At 46.5% G+C, this 19364-nt stretch overlaps 1 protein-coding gene across 3 annotated transcripts in view; it reads left to right on the forward strand.

Annotated features, from left to right (window-relative positions):
* ROCK1 (Rho associated coiled-coil containing protein kinase 1) overlaps positions 1-19364 on the forward strand; it is a 162763-nt gene that overhangs the window by 92741 nt on the left and 50658 nt on the right. For all 3 annotated transcript variants that reach the window (XR_015878207.1, XM_088469623.1, XM_088469622.1), the window contains exons 9-15: positions 288-379; positions 6458-6617; positions 6728-6794; positions 7448-7536; positions 11267-11315; positions 11843-11978; positions 12643-12734. Coding sequence is in view for 2 of the 3 variants with exons in the window: in XM_088469623.1 (XP_088325749.1) it covers positions 288-379; positions 6458-6617; positions 6728-6794; positions 7448-7536; positions 11267-11315; positions 11843-11978; positions 12643-12734 (685 nt within the window). In the remaining variant the exon portion in view is untranslated. The remainder of the gene's footprint in view (positions 1-287; positions 380-6457; positions 6618-6727; positions 6795-7447; positions 7537-11266; positions 11316-11842; positions 11979-12642; positions 12735-19364) is intronic.

Raw genomic sequence — 19364 nt, forward strand, 5'->3', positions numbered from 1 at the left:
TATTGTATTGCCTGAGTTTATGGCTAGAAAAATCTAGAGAGCCAGGTGTCAAATTAGCTTAAATTACTGCAGGTGCTAAATATTTGGAGGTCATTTTTGTTGCGGTCAATAGACGTGCATGTTAAAAGTTCATTTTGGCTTCAGGGTTTTACTCAATGGCTCCTGAATATAACCTTATTTTGTCGGTCTAGTTACAGTAACTTGGCTTTTCATCGTATAGAGTAGTCTGCTAATCAAAGATTCAAATTGAATAGCTCTTGAAATCCATATCTTGCTTTCTTGCACAGGGAGATCCGGTTGGGTCGAAATGGTGTTGAAGAGATTAAAAGACATCTTTTCTTCAAAAATGATCAATGGGCGTGGGAGACTCTTCGAGATAGTATGTATAGAGATCTTTCATTTATAGCTTTTATGTAATTTTTTTTTTTTTACCGTTATTTGAAAACCTTGGATGGGCCTTTAAGTCTTCCTTCAGGAAGCCATTCGTTACGCCTTTCCTCACTGTATAGTGGTGCTTTTGTTAATAAGAATCCACTTACTGACCCAGATACATTTGATATATCACTTGCTAGGGGTATTTGATGAGACTCAATAAACTACACTAAGCAGTGACCGCGGTGAGTGACAAAATATGTGGGACCCTCCGCTTTAAAAAAAAAAAAAAAAAAAATTGGGTCCTACCTGACAATTTATGGGTCCCATCTTACACTAAATACCCACTGTAATGGTGCCCCTTACGCAATGCCCACTGTAATGGTTCCTTACGCAGTGCCCCCAGTAGTAATAATGCCCCTAAAAGTAATGCTCCCTGTAGTAATGCTCCCTGCATGCCCCAGTAGTAATAATGCCCCTTGAAGTGCCCCCAGTAGTAAGGGCCCCTGTAGTGACTCCAGTTGTAGTGCCCCCAATAGTAATGCCCCTGTAGTGCCCCCCTATGATGCCCCCAGAAGTAAGGCCCCTGTAATGCCCCCATATGATGCCCCCAGTAGTAAGTCCGCTGTAATGCCCCCATATGATGCCCCCAGTAGTTAGTCCGCTGTAATGCCCCCAGTAGTAAGGCCCCTGTAGTGCCCCCATATGATGCCCCCAATAGTAAGGCTCCTGTAATGGCCCCTGTAGTGCCCCATATGATGCCCCCAATAGTAAGGCTCCTGTCATGCCCCCAGTAGTAAGGCCCCTGTAGTGCCCCCATATGATTCCCCCAATAGTAAGGCTCCTGTAATGCCCCCTGTAGTGGCCCCATATGATGCCCCCAATAGTAAGGCTCCTGTAGTGGCCCCATATGATTCCCCCGGTAGTAAGCCCCCCTCCGCGCGCGCACATACACACAAAAAATTACTTACTTTAAACCCCACTCCAGTGCCTGCTGCGTCTGGCGCCCGCTCCTCGGAATTATGGAAATGACTTCACTCCCATAGTGCACTGCGGGAGCCGGAGCTCAGGATTCAGCTCCGTCCGCTGGTGCCGGGGGGAGGGAGGAGAGAAGGATCCGGGCACCCGCTGGTAACACACTCACAGCGGGCGCACGGCAAATGGGGGGTGCAGGGGGTGCAATCGCTGGGCCGGCGGGCCCCATAGCATCCGCACCCTCCGTAGTTATGCCTATTACCGCCGCCATCATTCAAAGCTTGTGCCGACCGCGAGCCAATCGGATCTCGCGGTCCGACAGCCGCTGCTGATTGGCTGCCGGCCCGTGAGCCCTGATTGGCTCATGACTGGTGCTTATTTGAAAGACAGCGGTAGCGCTGTTTTTTTGGTTTTTTTTTTCTCTCCCTTTAAGGCGGCTGTGCTGGGTCTCCGGGGATGTGCTGTGCTGCGGCCAGTCGCTGACAGCCTGTCAGGGATTGTCCACAGCACAGCGCATCCCTGGGGACCCAGACATTTTCCAAAAGTGAGTCCCTGGGCTGCAATACCGGGTAAAATACGTGCTATAGAGCGTATTTGCACACACTACTAAGTAGATGAAACGTTCTCTGCCAAGCACATGTTTTGTACTTAGAGTGGATGTATCTGTTTTGAATGCTGAACCAGTATTGATTAGAATGCAACTAATCTTTATGCTATGTATATTAATCATTAAGTGTAAGAGTGGTTTCTGTGGGGGCGATTCAATTCCTTTTTTTCTTCTTCAGGGTACATAGGGCTCCACATGGAGACTTTGGAGTGTAGGTGGTGGTTGAGGACTAGGCATCACGCAGTTAAAGCTTTAGCTCCCAGGATGCATCGGTCCATCCCTCTATACCCCGTGCCAGATGCACCTCAGTTTTCGTCTGTCACCTTTTATGCAGTGGACTGCTCAGGCAGCCCAAATAGCTTTTATTTTTATGATTTTACTTATTTACATATGTCTACTGAGTGTGCAGCAGCAGACTGTCCACAGGACGTCTGTGCTGCCGCTCCGACACCCCTCCGGGCACCACAACGCCAGTTTTGGCTGGGGATTTCGGCGGGCATCCCGGGGTCCTCGCTAGCGGGAAATTCTGCTGAAGCCACTTTGTCGTTTAAACAGAGGGTGCCGTGTATTTGTTCCATAGGAGTGTTAGTGACCTGCCTGATGGAGGTCACCTGGATATGGAGGGCAGGCCCATAATTATGGCCATCATTATGTTAAGAACCTCTTTGATGCAATTTAGCAGTATTATTATTAGGTTCAGCATGGTTAGTGTGCACCTGCATTTGTTTTGTTTTCTCAGCAGGTAGCTGTTTTTAAGTCTCAGCAGGTAGCACCTCACATTGTGCTTAGGGTGTGCAATCTAGGGCCCCTCTCCCTATGTATAATGGGGAGATCTTGTAACCACGTTGGCAGCATCGAAAACTGCACTTCTGCCTTCAGCAACTACTACTACAATGCCTCGGACAACATCTTTTAAGTCCTTTCGTCCTCAAGGAAAGCCTAAAGGTCAGTCCTTTCCTAGGCAGTCGGCTTCCACTCGGTCCGCCAAACCCAGGACCAAGCAGGCCTGGAACATCAGACGCCCTGCTTCAAAACCCGAAGATAAACCCTCAGCCTGGCGGGACGGGCCTCCCTCTGGGGGATCCCGCAGTGGGAGGCCGTACTTCTTCAGTTCTCCCAGTGCTGGTGTCAAACCACCACAGTTGCTTGGTTAAGAGAAATGGTCTCTCACGGCTACGCCCTCTCATTTCTTCGACTGCCACCCCACCAGTTTTTCTACACAGACCCTCCTTCAGACCGAAACAAGGCCCTACATATCCAAAAAGCCATACAGTCCTTGCTGCAAGTAGAGGTAATTGTCCCAGTCCCGCTATCTCAGCAAGGGACTGGTTATTTTTCTACTCTTTCTGGTTCAGAAGCCGATTGGGGCTCATCGGCCTATCCTCAACCTCAAATCCCTGAACAAATTCCTCAGGGTACCCAGGTTCAGGGTGGAAACCCTACACTCCATCATTCTAGCTATGGAGCCTGGGGACTTCATGGTATCTTTTTATAATGTAAGCTCTTATGAGCAGGGCCCTCTACCCTCTTGTACTACTCCCTACTTTAGTTTCATCTACTTCTTACCACTAGGGCACCTAATACTTGGTTGCTTATGCTCTGTTGCTTATCTGGGTGTTACGGTCGCTAATGTAACAATATATATTATCCATGTCCTGTATTGTATTGTATTCTGTAAGTCGCTTGTCTACAACTTGTTTATGTACTTTATAAGGCGCTGCGGAACATTTGTGGTGCCATATAAATAAATGATAATAAGAATAATCTCTGGATATTCAGGACGCATACTATAGCGCCCTAACATCAGCGATATCTCCGGTTTGCTATACTACAGCAACACTTCCAATTTCAGGCTCTGCCCTTTGGACTATCTACAGCTCAACGGGTGTTTACCAAAATGATGGCTATCATGGTTGCCCACCTATGTAGTCAGGGTGTCTGACTGTTACCGTATCTGGACGACCTCCTGCTCCTAGCAGGATCCCCAGAAGTGCTTTTACCGCCATCTGCTGCTAATCATTGCTTTGCTGCACAAGCACGGATGGTTAATAATCTGGAAAAAGTCCTCCCTGAATCCCTCACAGAAAGTGATTCATCTGGGAGCCCTGCTGGATTCTCAGGATCAGAGAATCTTCCAGACATCAGACAAGATCTCTACACTTCAACTACGAGTGCGCAGATGTTTCCACCGTCGCCGAGTGTCGATCCACTCAGCAATGCAGGTTCTGGGATCCATGGTGTCCACCTTCAACACTGTCCTGCTCGTGGCTCCAGCTTGGCCCAGACGTCATTCGTACTCGGATCTTCGGAGTCTCTCCATCGACACTCCGTTCCTGCTGCCTCAATGACTGGACCTGTTGTCTCCGGGTCCTTGCCTTTAACATCTGGGTCATCTGTCTTTAACATCCCTCCTGAGGTCCAAAGGATTCTCTAGCTCTGTAGTGAGAATTAGGCTTGGAGCGCGTAAGCCAGCCTCTGCTCAGATCTACCACAGAGTGTGGCATACATATTTCCAATGGTGTCGTACCAGAAGCTACGACCCTCAGGTGTTTAGTATTTCCAGAGTCCTGGCCTTCCGTCAAGCTGGATTGGACCTTGGACTCCGCCTGGCCTTACTGAAAGTGCATGTCTCTGCTCTGTCCATTTGGTTCCAGCGTAGACTTGCCCCTATACCGGATATCCACACCTTCCTCCAGGGTGTCCTCCAGATTCAACCTTCCTTTGTCCCTCCAGTGGCTCCTTGGGATTTGTCAGTAGTTCTTCGTGCCCTCCAGAGTCCTCCATTTGAACCCTGGGATTCTGTGGAACTCAAGTGGTTAACAGCAAAGACTATTTCTTCTGGCTATAGTGTCCGCCAGAAGAGTGTCAGCATTAGGGGCGCTCTCCTGTCGCTCCCCATTTCTAAAATTCCACCAGGATAGGGCTGTTCTTCGGACTCGCCCTGGTTTCCTTCCAAAATTTGTTACTAGTCTTCACATTAATCAGGAAAGTGTAGTCCCGGCCTTTCAATCACCAGACCTCTCGGCAAGTGAGGCCACCTTGGATGTGGTCCATGCCCTCAGGATATATTTGGAACGTACCAGTTCCGTTTGGAAATCAGATTCCTTATTTGTGCTCTATGGATTTCACAAGAAGGGTGCTAGCCAACAAACAAACGTTAGCTAGATGGTTTTGCATGACTATTTCACAGGCTTACACGCAGGCAGGCCTTCCTGTACTGGCTACTGTTACTGCTCATTCTACTTGTTCTGTGGGTCCTTCGTGGGCAGCTCGCCGTGGCGCCTCAGCTAAGCAGCTTTGTAAGGCGGCCACGTGGTCCTCTGTCCATTCCTTTCTGAGGTTCTATGCCTTTGATACCTTCGCCTCTCAGGATGCTTCCTTTGGGCGCCAGATTCGCCTCTCAGCGTCCCCACCCTTAAAGGACTGCTTTGGGACATCCAAAATGAGTAATGGTAAAACTTACCTTTGTTAACTTTCTTCAAAGTCCATAGGGTCCACAGGGCACCCGCCCTGATGCACCTGGTTTCAAATCTGCTGTGTTTCTGATCACAAGTTTCCCGTCTCCTCCGTGAGAGTGTGATTTTTGTGTGTACCAGTCTTCCTTCTCTCTTCTCCTCCTCTGGCCTTTGGCTTGTCACAAACTGAGGTGCCTCTGGCTCGGGGGCGGGGCATAGGGGGGATGGACCGATGCGTCCTGGGAGCTAAAGCTTTAACTGTGTGGTGCCCGGTCCTCAACCACCACCTACACCCCAAGGTCTCCCTGTGGGACCCTATGGACTTCGAAGAAAGAGAGTTAACAAAGGTAAGTTTTACTATAACTGTCATATTTTACATTTCGGCAATTAATGGGCGCAAATTTTGCCATTCAGTTGTTTTGGGCACCCATTAAGTATCGTGCTCTTCGCAACTACTTAGACTGGGTTTAGCCGTGTAAAATGGCTAAACCTGTCTGACGTCCGGGTTAGGGAGCTCAAAGCAGGACTTATCGCACATTTCTGCTCCCCTCCTTAGGAGGGGGTGAGCAGAAATGCTGGCGCTGGCAGCTGTTTGCGTCCCAATGGAGCACAATTGAATTACTCCGTTGGGCGCCCGGCACTACCAGCCGCCGGTGAAAAAAAATTGAATTGTCCCCTGTAATTCTTACTACATTCATGGACCCACAGAACAACTGCCTCCATTGTGTCTAGGTTACAAGTCCATTTTAAGATGTACAAATGTAGTTCATTTAAAGAAATTTTGTCTTCTATGCCACTTTCCTAAAACTAATTGCAGCATTCACTTTGCTTCAGCAGAGGTGGTCTTTGAAAGAAATGTCCTCTAGCTTGCCAGTGCTCCTAAAGCCTCTAGATGGCCATTTCTCCTCAAACCTTTACAATATATGGCCATTTCTCCTCAAATCTCTGGATCAGGCCTGGCCAACCTGTGGCGCTCCAGCTTATAGTGAAACTACAAGTCCCAGCAAGTCTCCTGCATCATAATAAGCATTTTGTCTTTTTTTTGTAGCTGTAGCTCCAGTTGTACCAGACTTGACCAGTGACATTGACACAAGTAATTTTGATGATTTGGAGGAAGACAAAGGAGAAGAGGAAACCTTCCCAATGCCTAAGGCATTTGTAGGGAACCAGCTTCCTTTTGTAGGATTCACATATTACAGTAACCGGCAGTAAGTTAATAGAGAGCAGCCTTCCAGAAGAATGTATAATATAAAAAGCTGTTGGTGACAAATTGATTTTAAGAACTCGCCATGTATTGATTGCTGTTATTGTGTTGCAGGTATTTAGCTGATCCTGCTACAAGCCCTGATGACAATAGATCCAGCTCTAAAGCAGATAAAAACCTGGTATGTCTGCTGCCACAAGATTAATATTTTGAGTTGTTAGTCTCCCCCCAACCACTGTGAACTTTAATGTGTCCATAGATTTTAAATTAGCCATTCACTTCTAACCCTAAAGCTGGGTACACACTTGGACGACGCATCGATCAACAGGCCGATCCACCATCAGAGCGGCAGATTGGTGAGCTATACACACTTACCATTCGGCTGCTTGATATGTCATGGCTGCCATCACAACTTGGCAGGCATTTAAATTTTCCAGTCAAGTTGTGATATCCATGTCGGCAGTCCCTGCAGCTAGTATACTGGCGGTCGGCAGGTCACCCGTACATACATGCAGATGCACAGATAGATCTTTCAGATATATCTGCATTGGCTGCGCTGCAGGGCTGACCTGATATGTCTGTGAACTACGTCGTTCAAAGACATATCGGGTGTACATACCTGTTGATGCATTTGCGATATATTGCTCAACGAACGAATGATATATAGACAAGTTTGTACTCCGCATGAGTTAGACTTTTCTGAGCTGTTCTTTTATGTTACTACTTTAGTTTGGTTTTATACACGAATTAGTTAAACAACAATGGCTTCTTAATATATATATAAAATTTTTATTTGTTTTACTGTTCTCAAATCTTCATCTTGTATTTTCGAAGGTGGAGATCTTGCAGAAGAGCATATATCAGCTTGAAGAGCAGCTACATAATGAGATGCAGCTAAAAGATGAGATGGAACAGAAGTGCAGGTAAAATAATTTGATTACAGCGTTACCCTGTAGATTCCTGGGATCATGATTGATAAAGGAGTAGTTGTCCAAAGTGGACAACCCCACTTACAGGTTTTCATTAAAACAAAATATGGTATCACTTTTAAGATTATAATGGGAAATACTTAAGCTTTCCACAGTTGGGGTGCACTAGTTTTGCTTAGCCTTGGAGGGGGATTGTAGATGGCATCCTGGTGGTCAGGATGCCAGCGGTCAGAATCCTGGTGCCTGACAGCAGTTTCTATCCCATCCACTGACATCCCAATGACGAGTTTTAGGGTTAGGCACTGGGTGGGGAGGGGTAAGGCTAGGCTGGGGGAAGGGTTAGGGTGCCCACACACATACCGATATACTTGCGATCCGATGATGTGTCTGATTTCCCTTGATATTCATACGATCTTGTGCAGCCAGACTTTTTTATAATGCATTGTGTCCTAGTTTGTCAGATCTGCCGTAATGCACAGCAGATCTGAAAATGCGATGTGCGACCTGCGGGGGCGCGCATCGCATTGTGATTGTGAGTGGGGACCCACGATTTTTTTTTACCTGATCTGTCGTTCCAATGTATCGGAATCTGCCAGATCGGGGAAAACAATCGCTGTGTGTGTGGGCATCCTGTGGGTGGGGACCCGGGGGGGGGCGCTTTGAAAAAAAAAATATATATATATATTACATTCATTCAATACTGTGCAAAAGTTTTAGGCAGGTGTGGCAAAATGCTGATAAGTAAGAATGCTTTCAAAAATAGAAGTGCTACAAAAATAGAAGTGAACAAAATGCAAAGTGAATGAACAGAGGAGACATCTAAATCAAATCAATATTTGGTGTGACCACCCTTTGCCTTCAAAACAGCATCAATTCTTCAATTCTGCTAGGTACACTTGCACACAGTTTTTGAAGGAACTCGGCAGGGAGGTTGTTCCAAACATCTTGGAAAACTAACCACAGATCCTCTGTGGATGTAGGCTTGCTCAAATCCTTCTGTCTCTCCATGTAATCCCAGACAAACTCGATGATGTTGAGATCAGGGCTATGTGAGGGCCATATCATCATTTTCAGGACTCCTTATTCTTCTTTACGCTGAAGATTGTTCTTAATGTCATTGGCTGTATATTTAGGGTCGTTGTCCTGCTGCAGAATAATTTGTAGCCAATCAGACATCTCCCTGATGGTATTGAATGATGGTTAAGTTACCCGCCTGTATTTCTCAGCATTTAGGACACCATTAATCCTGACCAAATCCCCAACTCCATTTGCTGAAATACAGCCCCAAACTTGCAAGGAACCTCCACTATTCTTCACTGTTGCCCGCAGACACTCATTATTGTACCGCTCTTCAGCCCTTCAGTGAACAAACTGCCTTCTGTTCCTTCAAAAACTGTATGCAAGTGTACCTAGCAGTATTTATGCTGTTTTGAAGGCAAAGGGTGGTCACACCAATTATTGATATGATCTGGACAAAATAGTCTAATTTGGTGACGTGAAATGAGAAAAAAAATATATAAAAAAGAATCTTTATAAATAAAATTCAGAAAATTGGCATGTGTATATGTAATCACCCCCTTTGCTATGAAGCCCCTCAAAAGTTCTGGTGCAACCAATTACCTTCAGAAGTCACACAATTAGTGAAATGAAGTCCACCTGTGTGAAATCTAAGTGTCACATGATCTGTCAGTATAAACACACACCTTTTCTGAAAGGCCCCAGAGGCTGCAACACCACTAAGCAAGAGGCATCACACCATGAAGACCAAGGAGATCTCCTAACAAGTCAGGGACAAAGTTGTTGAAGTATAATTCTGGGTTGAATTATAAAGAATATCCAAATCTTTGATGATCCCCCGGAGCACCATCAAATCCATCATCATCAAATGGAAAGAACATGGTACCACAACAAACCTGCCAAGAGAGGGCCGCCCACCAAAACTCTCAGACCAGGCAAGGAGGGCATTAATCAGAGAGGCTGCACAGAGACCAAAGGTAACCCTGAAGGAGCTGCAGAGTTCCACAGCAGAGACTGGTGTATCTGTGCATGTGACCACAATAAGCCGTACACTCCATAGAGCTGGGCTTTATGGAAGAGTAGCCAGAAAAAAGCCATTACTTAGTGATAAAAATAAGAAGACATGATTTGAGTTTGCCAAAAGGCATGTGGGCTACTCCCCGAATGTATGGAGGAAGGTGGTCTGGTCAGATGAGACTAAAATGTAACTTTTCAGCCACCAAGGAAAACGCTATGTCTGGCGCAAACCCAACACATCACATTACCCCAAGAACACCATCCCCACAGTGAAACGTGGTGGATGTTTTTGAGCAGCAGGGACTGGGAAACTGATTTGAGTCGAGGGAAAGATGGATGGTGCTAAATACAGGGATATTCTTGATCAAAACCTGTTTCAGTCTGCCTGTTATTTGAGACTGGGACGGAGGTTCACCTTCCAGCAGGACAATGACCCGAAGCATACTGCTAAAGCAACACTCGAGTGGTTTAAGGGAAAACATTTAAATGTGTTGGAATGGCCTAGTCAAAGCCCAGATCTCAATCCAATTGAGAATCTGTGGTCAGACTTGGATTGCTGTCCACAAGCGGAAACCATCCAACATGAAGGAGCTGGAGCAGTTTTGCCTTGAGGAATGGGCAAAAATCCCAGGGACAAGATGTGGTAAGCTCATAGAGACTTATCCAAAGTGACTTGCAGCTGTAATTGCCGCAAAAGGTGGCTCGACAAAGTACTGACTTTAGGGGTGTGAATAGTTATGCACGCTGAAGTTTTCAGTTATGTTGTTTGATTCACAATATAAAAAAACACAACTTCACAGTTGTAGGCATGTTGTGTGAATGAAATGATGCACACCTTCAAACAATCCATTTTAATTCCAGGTTGTGAGGCAAGAAAACATGAAAAATGAAAAGGGGGGTGAATACTTTTGCAAGGCACTGTACATACAGTACACATACAAGTTCACACTAACATACACACGCACACACTAAAACAGTACACATACATACTACTTTAGATGCAGCAGCAGGTTGATAATGAGGTGGGCATCCTCCTATTCTTAGGCCCATCCCCTCGCTCGGTAATGCAGCGATTCGTGAGTGTGGGGGTGTGACTTGTCATATTGGCTCCGCCCCCACTGCAGCCATGGAATGTAGGGGGGGAATTGGTCTGTCAGGGGGGGTTTCTAGGTACTCAGAAACCTCCCATGCCTGTGCTAGTTGGGAGGGTTAGGCTGCAGGGAAGGAGGGGGAGGGTAAGGGTTATAATAGTTACAACAATCAGTCAGGATTCTGACTGTAATCTGGATGCTGCTCTCTGTATTCTGATCATGTGCATCCTGACTGTCGGGATTCCATTCCCAACCCCTCAGAGGATGTATACTAGACAAACCAACCACTTGCACATTGTATCCAAATATAGATATGCTATGCTGCATGCAACTGCCCAGCTCAAGTTGGAGGGAACGTAAAATGTGTAGAACATATTTTAAAAAAATTAAAAGGAATAAATCTAAAATATTAAAGTATTTTATAATGCTAACCTACTGTATCTACTTCCCATAATAAAATTGTCTCACTATTACAAATGGTGCAGAGTTGTTGTTTTTTTTTGTAGCAAAGCTGTAATATGGTGCACTGTAGTAAATTGCTCCATCTGTATTACTGGAAAGGTTCTGTATTTTAATGTGTTTTGTTTTGTTTTTTGGAGGATGTCCAACATTAAACTAGACAAGATAATGAAGGAACTGGACGAAGAAGTAAGCTTGATTTTTTTTTTCTGTCAAAGTAATATGGCTGCTACATCTTATCTATGTAACCAGTTCAGACGTAGCTTTATCAGTACATTGTAATCACTAAGAGGAGATGTATCAAACCTGCTAAAGAGGACAGGTGGAGAAGTTACCAATAAGCATCGAACTATCAATTCAAAGAATGTACTTGATAAATGACAGCTAGAAGCTGATTGATTGCTATGGCCAATTTCTCCCATTGTCCTTTTGAGGTTTGATGCATCTCCTCCATAGTGTTTTTTGTTATTCAGTTGTAACTTTGCATTCACATGATTTCAACACACTTTTATTCCTTATTGATTTGTATTTAAATGCATAACATTAATCCTTTTTGTTTTTTACTAAAAGTCCTACATACCAACCTACATTTTTATCATCCTGTTTCAACTGAATGAGTGGGTTTAAGGCACGCACCTGACTGTTATAAATATGGTGATACCAGCTAAAAATACATTATTATGTAAGGCGTAATTGTTCACGGTTTTTAATTTTAGGGCAATCAAAGAAAAAACCTGGAATCATGTGTGTCTCAAATTGAGAAGGAAAAAATGATGCTACAGCACCGAATGAATGAATACCAAAGAAAGGCAGAGCAAGAGAGTGAAAAGCGGAGGAATGTAGAAAATGAAGGCAAGTTACCAATTAGTTCTGTAATTTGGAATGTCTCTTGTTGTTGACCAGAATTACTGGGCACATTGTAAGTTTCAGGAATGTGTACTCTGACTTGTGTAGGTAAGAGTTACTCTGTGAGTTATGTGGCTTGTGTAACCACATGTGGCCTTCATTACTAGTTAGAAAGTCAAGGTTCTTGTTAATCTACAGTATGTGAGTGGAGACTGATTTTGGCCCATATCACCTTTTTTGGAGACTATGATGAATGATTTTTAGAGAAGATTACATAATCTCTGTGCTGCAAAATATTGATTTGTTTCATTTTCAATTACAAGTATGTGTGACTGTATTGTAGCTGACATTGTGTGTGCAAATGTCCAAAACTCTGTAAATTTTAAACAGAGGGAGAACTTTTTACCTGACACTGAACATATTTCCTAGAAATGATGGAATGAGTGACATTGAAACGTGTATATTTTTGTTACTTGCTGTGGGTTTCATTACCATTTAAAGGCACAATAATGCTCCCATCAATGCCATTATAACATGAGCAAGTTGTTGGTGGAGCTAATCCTGTGGATTACATGCAGTCACTAATGATTCCTGGGGATTATACTGGATTTACAGTAACCTGTTAATTCATCCATTTTTCTTGTTCGTTTTTTTTTTTTTTTTTGTACAGTTTCAACATTAAAAGACCAGTTAGAAGATTTAAAGAAGATAAGTCAGAATTCTCATATTACAAATGAAAAAATAACACAACTACAAAAGCAAGTAAGTAGTCACCTTGTTCATTGTTTGTTATAAACAAGCAATGTACAGATGCCACCTGATGTTTTACACTTCTGTGCTGTAAACACTTAATCATCAGTATGATCGAGCAATATAGCTCCTGCACACCAAACATTCCGTATACTTAAATGCGATTGAGCTTCTAATTTATTGATGTGTTGTCTATATCTACAAACAGCTAGCCTTCTACATCATTGAAGGCTCAGGTAAACCGAAAAAAAGAAGGAAATGACAACAGTAGTTTTTAACACAGCAGTTTACAATTTCTAACTATATACCATTTGAAATAAATTGCTTTCACTGAGATTGTACACAGGTGATATAACATTATTCGTGAGCACGGTGCAGGCCACGCCCCCTCTGTGTGACTTAACACGGGGCGGGGCCACCATCGCCGATTACAGTAATGCCCGCAGCATCCTGAGGATGCCCTGGCGAGCTGTAAGGGCACTGCTGCATAGATTCTGGCTGCAGGGTGACATTCTAGGCACCCTGCTAGCTAGATGAGGCTAGCAGGCAAAAGCTCAGAGAGCCAGACCAAATGATTCCGGGGGCCTTATACGACTCCCCAGGCCAGAGGTTCACCATCCCTGGTGTAAATGAACAACACTATATGAGGGTTGTGCAATATGTTTTCGGATGCACAAAAAGTATTATTTCTTCTGGGTCCACAGCCAATACGTTAGGGTATATGACCAGACACCATACAGTTAAATGAGCTCTCAGCTCCCAGGATGCACCGGTTCCTTCCCACATATACCCCAACCCTGGCCTGCAGGAGCAGTCCCGCAGAAAAAAAGAAAAGAGTTCGGCTCTCCACTTGAGCTGGTGGCACGTGCTGACTGATGGGAGAACCGGAAGCAGCTAAGTGCCAGTCGGACGCCCGTGTCATGGCTCCACCTACTCCCTCCGGCGCCCTAACACTGGTGTGAAGCCAGTGATTTCGGCAGGGGCACAGGGCCCTGGACTGCCACCGGAACAGGGGATGCAGGTAAGGTGGTGTTGGTGGCCGCTGGCGCCGGGACCACGTGGCGTTTCGGCCTCCGGCCGTGGGGACTGGCTGGAGGCACGCTGCAGTGAGGTTCCAGGTAAACTGTCTCCCGCACTAGACCACCGGACGTGACGGATCCTGACAGCCGGGGACTAGTGGCGGCAGCCAGGTCAGTGTGCCGGGTGGATCCATGCAGCATAGGGGAGGTTCACTTTTCCCCAGTGGCCCCTCCCCCCAACCCTCACGCTGGCCCAGTCTAAAGGTTCCCGCATCTTGGTTGCTCCTCCCAGCTTCCCTCTATTTGAGTCAGCCAGAAACCACACTCAGGTGCTTTCAGTGGCTGTACACTCAGGAGGCTGGATCAGTCTCCCTGTATACCTCTCCCACGGTGACAGGTTTTATAGAGCTCTCTACACTACTAAGCCTGGGGCTGTTCGTAGTGTCAAGAGCTTCGATTGCAAATGTTCACAAGGGTGTTTTATGCATTGCATGTGATTTGTATGCTGTATTTGTATGCCTTTTATTCTGAATAACTGTCAGTTTATAACCTATCACTGTTGTTTTCTCCCTATAACCCTCTGCTACAGGTGTGTGGGTAGTTGGGGTGAAACAAAATCACATGTGTACTCAGAACTTGACATAAGAAAGCGTTATTATGTCTGAGTCTGAAAGCCCCTGTGCTGGTGTCTTGTATGGCCTGCAAAGCGGGGTTATCCCCACAGGATTTCATACAATATGGATTGTGTGGTAACTGCTTTAGACAGTCTCCGCATCAGTCAAGTTTACCAGCCTCTGGACCAGAACCCCCTTGGGCTTCTTTTTCCCAGATTATGGCACAAGTGGCGGAACGTTTGGCTGCCTCAGCACTCCCAGTATGGGGGTACCCGCAGCAGATGCAGCCCTCTATGGTTATGGCCTCTAATGTTTCCATCATGGATGGACATGTATGCTGGTCAAGGCATGGCATCATCTTCAGCAGTTTTTCAGCAACCGCTACAAGCTGCTAGTTCTATGCAGCCAAAGACCAGACGGCGTTTGGACCCTCACGCAAGCCAGGCCACAGAGAGAGGGACGATGACTCTGGTACATCCTCGGAGGAGGAAGAGGTACGTGATTCCTCTCAGGAGTCTATCTCCGGAGAAGATGAGGAACATTTTTCAGTGGCTGATGTCCCTTTTTTGATTAGGGCTGTCAAAACTGTACTGAATATAGATGAGGGGGAGCCTCCGCAGAGAAAGGCGCCGGTATTTAAGCGCCAGAAGGTGGTCAAGGCAGAGTTCCCCAAATCAGAGCACTTGTCGGAGCTTTTGGGGGAAGCATGCAGTTGTCCGGGTAGGAAATTCCATCCTTCTAAAAATGTGGCAGCCTTTTACCCATTTCCGTCAGAAGAGTGTGCTAAGTGGGAAAACCCGCGGTCTATAGATGCACATGTTGCACAGCTGGTAAAGAGTGCCACACTGCCCATACCATCTGCATCCTCTTAAAGATTCCACGGATAGGAGACTTGAGGGTTGTCTTAAGGCAATTTTCTCGCTCTCTGGAGCGGCCACTCGTCTGGCTAGGGCTACGGCTTGGGTTTCCAAAGCCATTGAAGAATGTATGAAGGCACTGGCAAAATATCTGCCAGAAGCATCCAAGGAACAGCTGGAGATTATTTCCTATGTCAAGGAAGCAGCTTCTTATCTGGGAGACGCGACATTAGATGCTGGTATACTGTCTTCCAAAGCATCAGCGGTTTCGGTCGTGGCACGCAGAGCCCTGTGGTTAAGAGATTGGAAGGCGGATGCGGGGTCGAAAAAGGCCCTAGAATCTCTTCAGTTTACGGGAGGTATTCTCTTTGTTACAGAATTAGACAAAATTGTGGCTACGGTGGCAGCCTCTAAAATGGCTTGCCTACCCTTCAGCATCTGTGACCAAACCTAGATGGTCGTCCTTTCGGACTTTTCGGCCGCAGGGTAAGGCCAGCGGTCAACCCTCAGCGAGATTTGGTTCGGCAAAAAGACCGTGGTCTAAGAAACCCTGGCCGAACAAGCGTCCAGCTTCCAGAGCCCAGGATAAAAGGGACGGGCCTCCCCCTGGGGCACCCCAGGGTAGGAGGCCGACTTCTTCTGTTTGCAGACGCCTGGCATCTCACGACAACAGATGCCTGGGTTCGTAGAGTGGTCTCCCGGGGGTACGCCCTGACATTCTGGAGAAGTCCTCCCCAGAGATTCTTTTGTATAAACCTAGTGATGGGTTCTGTAAAGACCTTGGCCCTTCAACAGGCTATACAAACCCTGCTGATGTCTGGAGTCATTATCCCGGTTCCAAAGAATCAATTACGAAAAGGATTTTATTCCAATCTATTTTTGATTCAGAAGCCAAATGGGTCCTACCGGCCTATTCTAAACTTAAAGGGGCTCAACGCATTTATCCGAGCGCCCAGGTTTCGTATAGAAACACTGCGGTCGATTGTGTTGGCAATGGAACCAGGGGATTTTATGGTGTCCTTGGATATCCAGGATGCATATCTGCATATACCAATCACCCTGCCCCACCAGCAATTTCTGCGGTTTGCGGTAGGGGGCGAGCACTTCCAGTTTCAAGCTCTGCCATTTGGCCTGTCAACAGCTCCTCGAGTGTTTACCAAGGTTATGATGGCATGTCTCAGATGCCAGGGCGTCAGGATTCTGCCATACTTGGGTGATCTCCTGTTACTGGGACAGTCTCCACAGGAGTTGCGGGATCATTTGGGACTAACTGTGTCCTGTCTGCACAGTCATGGCTGGGTCATAAACTGGAATAAGCCGTCGCTTCTCCCGATGCAGCAGATGATTCATTTGGGGGCACGCTTGGATTCTGTGGTTCAGAGGATATATCTGCTGGAGGACAAGATTGCGGCCCTGCAGTTCTGGATACGCAGATTGCTTCACAACAGGCGGGTGTCTATACAGTCAGCAATGCTGGTGCTGGGGTCGATGGTATCCACCTTGAGTATGCAGCAGTTGATTCTCTTGCGCTGGAACAGGGATTACCGCACGATCAAGTCTCCTACCGGAGGTTCGGTTATCCCTGTCTTGGTGGTTGCAGACAAGCCATCTCAACCAGGGTCGCCCATTTTGGGTGTCGGACTGGGTACTTCTCAAGACCGATACCAGTATTCACGGCTGGGGGGCAATTACGGGTCTACACACGTTTCAGGGGAAATGGACGAAGGCAGAAAGTGGTCTGTCCATAAATATCCTGAAACTAAGGGCGGTATTCAGAGCTCTACTTCAGGCTCAGGGAATACTAAAAGTCAGACCTGTTCAAATTCAATCCGACAATCGCACCTTGGTAGCCTACCTCAATCATCAGGGAGGCATACGGGAGTCGGGGGCAGCCATGACAGAAGTATTAAGGATTCTGGTTTGGGCAGAGCGTCACCTCCCGACAATATCAGCCATGTTTATACCAGGGGTCCTAAATTGGAACGTTTACTTCCTGAGTAGGCAGGAGGTAAATGCCGGAGAGTGGGCTCTGCATCCACAGGTATTTCAGAGCCTGGTGGACAGATGGGGTCTTCCAGAGATAGACCTCATGGCCTCAAGGAGCAACCACAGGGTACCTAGAAACGGATCCAGGACCAGGTATCCGATGGCCGAGTTTGTAGACGCGCTGGCAGTAAGATGGCGTTACAGGCTAGCATATCTCTTTCCGCCGTTTGCTCTTCTTCCCAGGGTCATCAGGAAGGTCAAGCAGGAAGGCAGTACGGTGATACTAATAGCTCCAGCGTGGCCCAGACGCCATTGGTTCACCGATCTACAGTGTCTCTCCATAGACACTCCGTGGCCTCTTCCGATAAGGCGAAATCTGTTAATACAGGGTCCGTGATTGTATCCGGGTCTGCCTCATCTGTCTTTGACGGCATGGCTCTTGAGGCCTCCGTCTTGAGAAAAAAGGGATTTTCTGATTCTGTGACACAAACGATGTTGAAGGCACATAAACCTGCTTTAGCCCGCATTTATTATAGAGTTTGGCACTCGTTTTTTCAGTGGTGTGAACTGAGAGAATATGACCCTGAGGTTTTTATGGTCTCTAGAGTGCTTTCCTTTCTTCAGACTGGGTTAGAAAAGGGGCTTCGCTTGCCACCTTGAGGATTCAGGTTTCTGCTCTTTCGGTCTGGTTTCAGTGGAAAATCGCTAAGAGTTCAGCCTCCCTTTGTTTCCCCGGTAGCCCCGTGGGATTTGAAGTTAGTTCTCAGGCCTCTACAGGATCCTCTGTTCGAGCCCCTGAAATCAGTAGACCTCAGGTGGCTAACAATGATGACTGTGTTCTGATTTGGCAGCGCTTTCCTTCCGCTCCCCCTTTTTTAATATTTCATCGGGATAGATCGGTACTTTGTACTAGGGCGGGATACCTTCCGAAAGTGGTATCTCGTTTCCATATGAATGAAGAGATTGTGGTCCCAGCGTTTCAGGCTACAAGCCTCTCGGTAGGTGAAGCTTCCTTGGATGTTGAATTTATGTGGATCGCACCAACGGCATGAGTAAGTCTGATTCTCTTTTTGTGCTGTATGGATGTCATAAGCGTGGCTGGCCAGCCAATAAGCAGCCGCTGGCCAGATGGATTCGTATGGGAATTTCTCAGGCATTCACACACAGGCCAATCTGGTGGTGCCGGACTCAGTAACGGCACATTCCACACGGTCAGTGGTACCTTCGGCGGCGGCCCGCCGCGGTGCCTCTGCGGAACAATTGTGTAGGGCATCCACATGGTCTTCCACCCACACCTTTGTCAAATTCTATGCATTAGACACCTTTGCCTCTCAGGATGCCTCCTTCAGGTGTAGGATTCTCTTTTCTTCCGAGACACAGGAGCGCCCCCGCCCTTAGTGGGTACTGCTTTGGGATATCCCCAACGTAATGGCTGTGGACCCCATGGATCCCAAAGAAGAAAATAAGACTTATGGTATAACATACCTTCGTTAACTCTCACAGGACACTCACCCTAACGCACCTGGTGTTTTGGGTATCTCTATAATTTCCCTCCTCTGTGAGAGATTGGTCTAGAGAACATGGTTTCTTCCTTCTTATCTTTTGCCTTCTCCTGCTTGGGCTTGGTAACGAACTGACTACCTATGGCCGGGGGCGGGGTATATGTGGGGAGGACCTGGTGCATCCTGGGAGCTGAGAGCTTGTTTAACTGTTTGGTGTCTGGACCATATACCCTAACGTATTGGCTGTGGACCCCATGGACCTCGAAGAAAAAGAGTTAACGAAGGTATGTTATACCATAACTCTTATTATTTACAGTGAAAATTACATTTTTTTCAAAGTAATTGCCAGAACATTCTGTGCAAAGTTGCATGCACTCAAACCACTTGGTGAAGCAGCTGGACCAGTCTAAAGCAGGTACGTCTTCTACATACTGGTTGAAGGTCTCCACTTTAGCTTCCGATGACTCCAAACGAATTCCACACATCTTGCGCTTGATTTGTGGGAACACGAAGAGGACGCAGGGGGCCAGGTCTGGACTGTACGGTGTGTGTGACCAAGATCCTGGATGCGTTCATGGGACAGAAAATCCACCATTGTCCTGGACTTGTTGGCAAGGTGCATTGTCATGATGGTCTCTCTAGATCCAGAATTCATCGCCACTGT

The sequence above is a fragment of the Taudactylus pleione genome, unplaced genomic scaffold (genome assembly GCF_031769625.1).
Source record: "Taudactylus pleione unplaced genomic scaffold, aTauple2 ptg000093l, whole genome shotgun sequence".
In the NCBI taxonomy this organism is placed as follows: Eukaryota; Metazoa; Chordata; class Amphibia; order Anura; family Myobatrachidae; genus Taudactylus; species Taudactylus pleione.